This window comes from Sprattus sprattus (assembly GCF_963457725.1).
Source record: "Sprattus sprattus genome assembly, chromosome: 4".
Classification (NCBI taxonomy): Eukaryota; Metazoa; Chordata; class Actinopteri; order Clupeiformes; family Clupeidae; genus Sprattus; species Sprattus sprattus.
This window is the reverse complement of record NC_137923.1, coordinates 31,720,375-31,725,374: the sequence shown is the minus strand read 5'-3', so window position 1 is coordinate 31,725,374 and position 5,000 is coordinate 31,720,375. Positions and strand designations below refer to the sequence as shown.

At 43.9% G+C, this 5,000-nt stretch overlaps 1 protein-coding gene across 1 annotated transcript in view; it reads right to left on the bottom strand.

Moving 5' to 3' along the window:
* Positions 1-5,000, bottom strand: part of dclk2a (doublecortin-like kinase 2a) — a gene marked incomplete at its 5' end in the record, with an annotated part of 58,410 nt that overhangs the window by 38,182 nt on the left and 15,228 nt on the right. Inside the window, one exon of the mRNA XM_080836688.1 lies at positions 3,328-3,665. Coding sequence (XP_080692814.1) covers positions 3,328-3,665 — 338 coding nt within the window. The remainder of the gene's footprint in view (positions 1-3,327; positions 3,666-5,000) is intronic.

Below are 5,000 nucleotides of genomic sequence, written 5' to 3'. Positions count from 1 at the left end.
CAGACAGAGATAATGGGAAATACGCTACACTGTCTCATGTGTAGAGCCATTGAGAAGGATTACCATATTCATTTTTTATTCGCTTTCACTCGGCACCTCTAAGGTGCTCTTTTGCATAATTCCAACGGATCAGGTGGGGATGGAAGCAAGAGGATTCCGGAGGGTTCCCTGTGAAATTCAGTGGAGAGACACCAGTGCCTAACAGACAGCCTGGAGCTCCCTCATTATAATGCATGACTGCGAGGGGCCAAATCCCCTGGTGACATCATCAGCATGCGCCAAACTGGCTGCATCTGGAGGCATGGCTGGCTCGGGGCAAGGCTTTCCCCCCATCATCCCATGAGACCACAACATGGGGAGAAGGAAACCCATTCCCCAACTCCCTTCTGTGTTTCTCTGCCTCTGTGCTTTCCCCAAGTATTTCTCTCTTTTTCATCTTTCCATCTTCTCTTTTCCTTGTCATTCTCTCCTTTCCTGACATTCTTTTTCTATCTCTCTGCATTTCTAGAGACACCCCCCCAGGCGAGAGGAGCAGCCTCTCTCTATTATCAAACAGTGAGGTAAAACCACTCTTTGAGGTGTGTTTTCTATGAGCAACTACTTGTGGCATCATCTTTAAATTGTGGATATGGTTGTCTGAATAACAGATAAACACATCCAGGCCCGCCGACAGGGGGGGACAAACGGGTACGTTGTCCCGGGCCCTGGACTGGCCCTGGAATGGGGGGGGGGGCCATAACTGGACCCCCATGAAGTTGGGATTAATTATTGTATGTATACTTCAAAATGTGTTGATTTAGAGAAGAAAAGTGCTTTATTTGCATTCAATTAATGATTCCTAGATTGTTTGCCTTCATTGCCCTTGAAAAAATGGCCAATAACCCCCTATCACCCCTATGCCAAAATGGTTTGGTCTTTGGAGAAGAAAAAAGACGACATCATTCCATTAGTGGTCAGTGCGCGAGTCGATTCAACATGCACAAGTCAGGAGCCCTGAAAAAGAAAGAAAGGCGAAAAAGAGAGGAAGAAGCCGAAAGCCTGAGGAGATCTCTTTATAAATATTTCAGAAAAGACTCAGGTGATGCTGCAGGTACCAGTAAAGGCAGCTGTGCAGCAGAGCCAGGTAAGACACGGCCAACTTAGTCCCGTCGTCAAGTAACACAGGGACAGGTGGCGTGACAAACATATTAGAGCAGCACCACATGAGCAAGTCACACGGAGATCAATATCAGACAGACAGGGGGCATTGAATAATTTGATAACCACAACGGCTTTATTACACTGTGTTTCATACGCCTATATCTAATTGAATCTTAGAATATGCACATTACCCCGCAAATAGGCCCATGTCCAAATCAAATGTTTCAGGCAGGCACACGCTGCGCACTCCAATCAGGCTGAATTGATTTGAGAATCATCCCGTCAGCTGAATTACAGCCAGTGTAACGCAGCTCATGGTTTAAAATAAGCCAGTGGCATGGCAACATGTGAAATTGCCATTTAGATAGAGTTGGATGTAACAAATGGGTTATAAACGTGACATTTTGGGGTAGCCTGTAACTAAGGCCCAATCCCATTTCTAATCTCCACCCCTACCCTTACCCCTACCCCTTTGCCCTCGCTTTTTCAAACGGAGCCATAACGGAGGGGTAGTCGAAGGGGTTTAAACTCTAGCCTTACGAATTGGGATAGCCCTTCAACACTTACGTACGTCATCAGTACGCTGCGTCAGCTGTTACGTTACCGGAGAGCGACAGCTGTCACTCACCAGACATAAACAAACATGGCACCTGCAGCTGTTATTTACACAATGCAACATTTCATCAAACAAGTTTTAAAATCATGAATTACAAAGAAAATACTTTCATCATTGTGTGATGCTTTCCCTGCTGTTTCCGACATTTTTAAATGGACTCGCGCGATGTTTCTTCTTTAATGATCACGGGTTCGCAATGCATTGAGGGAAATCCGTCTACCCCTCCGTTTGAAGTGTGCCCTCGGAAAATCTCCGTTTGGAGGGGTGGAAAGCCCTTCCCCTCTCCCCTACCCCTCTGTCTTAACGTGAATTGGGACAGCCCTACCCCTCCACATGAACGCGCAAAACGGAGGGGAAGGGGAAAGACGAAGGGGTAGGGGGTGAAATGGGATTCAGCCTTAGTTTCTGATTGCCGTTAACTTGAAACTCGCCAGATGAATGGGTTCCGCCTTGTTCCCCAAACATTCTCTGGAAGTTCAGCGGACATACACGCGGGTCTGGCGATATATAAAAGTACCCTTGACATGATTCCCCTTGGTCAAGTGAAAAATTGTCGATGAAATGTGCAGTTAATGAGCTGAGCTGAGCTAAGTGAATGCAATAGCGTGAGTTTTATTGTGGTATGATTCTGAAAGCCATAACTTCACTCAGTCCATATCCATAGCCTATCCAATTAAAGTTGTAAATAATCCTTTTGGTTTATCCGTAATAAATGGGCTTGTCATCCCGACGTCATGTGTTTGGGAGCTGCACAAGAGAATTATGTGGTTGTGTTTCGGCGTTTGACAATTTTGGGAACAAAAAAAAAAACCTTAGATTTTTAGATTTTTTTTGTGGGGGGGGGGGGGGGGGGGGGGGCATTGAGATAATTTTGTCCCGGGCCCAGCCAAACCTGTCAGCGGCCCTGAACACATCTGTCATTCCCACTACTCGTCCAGGCTCAATGCAATGTTGTTCCTTTGCCAAAAAGTAAGAAAATCCTTCACAGCACTTCACCAACAAGATCGCTTAAAGATACTATGTTGCATTCAAGCTAATTTGTATAAGTGCCAACTGGGATGCTGGTAGTGCTTTTCAGGTAGGGAGCTCGCTAGTTTTAGTTTAAAACTGTACAATGCTTCTGCATCACAATCTCAAAACAGAATTCCACATCAACCCATCAATATGCAGCAGCAATTACGTTTGTATAGATGGCCATTCATAGTCACATGATAGCCACATGGCCATCAGTAACATGAACATGAGTGTTAGAAATGTGATTGTTAGGAGTAAGCAGTATGCATCTCCTACATAGCCTGGTGGATGCGGAGTTGTTTACTCTGAACATCTTAACACAGCTGTGGAGGACACCACGCCACACAGTGCGGTACACACAGCACCTTTACACTCTCTAGAGCAAAGAGGGCCTGAAGCTCACTCTAAACAGCTAGGGGTTAAGAATGAGAGCAGAGAATGCACACTCTCCCTGCAAGTGTATAAATGCATTAACTGCACTGCGGTACTCACCACTGGACCTTCTTTTGTGTCACATAAAATAGTGATATAACAAGAAGCTGAGGAGATGCTATTACCTGTCTGCCTTCCAAAGTGTACAGCCTCTTAACAGCTCCAGAGTCCAGCTTGATGGCATCGGTGATGTCATTAAGCACCTGTTCGAAGGAGTGGGCTGTCTTCTTGTTGAGGAGGATGCGGACAGCCTTGCGGGGCTTAACACCACTGCGGATGACTGTGACCAGTTTGGGCTTGATGAAGTCCTTGCCCTCCCGATGGTGCTCACTCTTAAGGGCGCTGAGTGATGAAAGAGAGCGCGACGTGCCTGTTTTCAGACCCACTGACCAGTTAGGATTCACATTCTTGGTGTAGTCCACCTTGCGGTAAGGCTCATTGGAGGCACATACGTAGCTCTCACCTGAAGAGGAGATGGAGACAGAGAGGCCATCAGTGAAAACACTTAAAGTGGTGTGTGGAGCAGTGCTAAAATGATCATGGACAGTGACAGTGGCTGAAGGGTCATTGCATGTCAAATCCATGCCACCCAAAATCTGAAAACTTTCCCTCATGACCTTTCATGTATACCCATACTGATGTCCTTTTCATGTATACCCAGATATGGGTACAAGCCAAACACCAAAAGTAAAAAAGTTGGCAATTTGAAATTAAGGCACATTAAGGCTTCTTGCAGTGTCCAAAGTGTGTTGTATCATTTTCGGACAACATTGAAGTTGAGAGTTTTGCTCATAATTAATTCACATATACATCTTTATTGGATCCATACTTCAACTTTGTGGCTCGATGACTTCAATCAATATCATTTTCGTTTTTCAATCACAACATATTGAGATCAGTACAAACATTGAAAAAGGACCACTTCTGTGGGAACATATCTGATGATGATATGTGATTTGGACTTATGGTGAAGGTCTGAAAATGACGTACATGGTAAAATAGCACAAATTGTACTGTAATGTTTCTAGGTAATTCCCACCATCGACACTCACCCTATGCACCCTACAAAATATTTGGGTCATTTTATTTATTTTATTATTTTAGACCTTCACCTGAGCTCCAAATGTAATTCTATAAAGTATGTTGGCTGTTTAAAAAACATGTAGGTACTTAATACAATGCATTCCAATATTCATTGTCAGTGGAAGAAACTCTTACTACAATGGTACACTGAAATCTGAAAAAATGTATTCAGATTGCATTAAATCCTAACTTCACCTATCTTTGTAATCATTAAAGATTTGTTTGCACTCAGATTCAGATTCTACAGGTGAACATCAGCCACAGTAGAAAATAAAAAAATGTCTATCCTCAAGAAGAAGTCAGTGTTACTTTTGGTATCGGGTTCTGAAGCTTTGCCTGTGTCTGTATCTGGAGAACGGGGGCCAGGTGGCAACTTCTAGTTGATTTGGTATGGAATGACCCTTAAACAACTGAAGAATCACTGATATAAGGAAAGAGCAGGAGGGTGGTTCAATGTTTAGTATGCCTGTGCTTAAAATAAACATTATTTGAATCTACGCATACAGAAAACTTGACAAAGGTGTAGACAAACCATAACAAACCAATAGGGTATATACCTCGGCTTAAAAGGCCCCAGTTTCATCGGGATATCTGATACTTGGCATCAGACCTTAAAAGATATTCGTTGCATTGCAGCAGAAGTGTTTTGATTCTGTGCCTGGCTTGTTCTAGTTTGTAGTCTTGTGCTGTGTCATGTGATGAAGGTGAAAGAGTC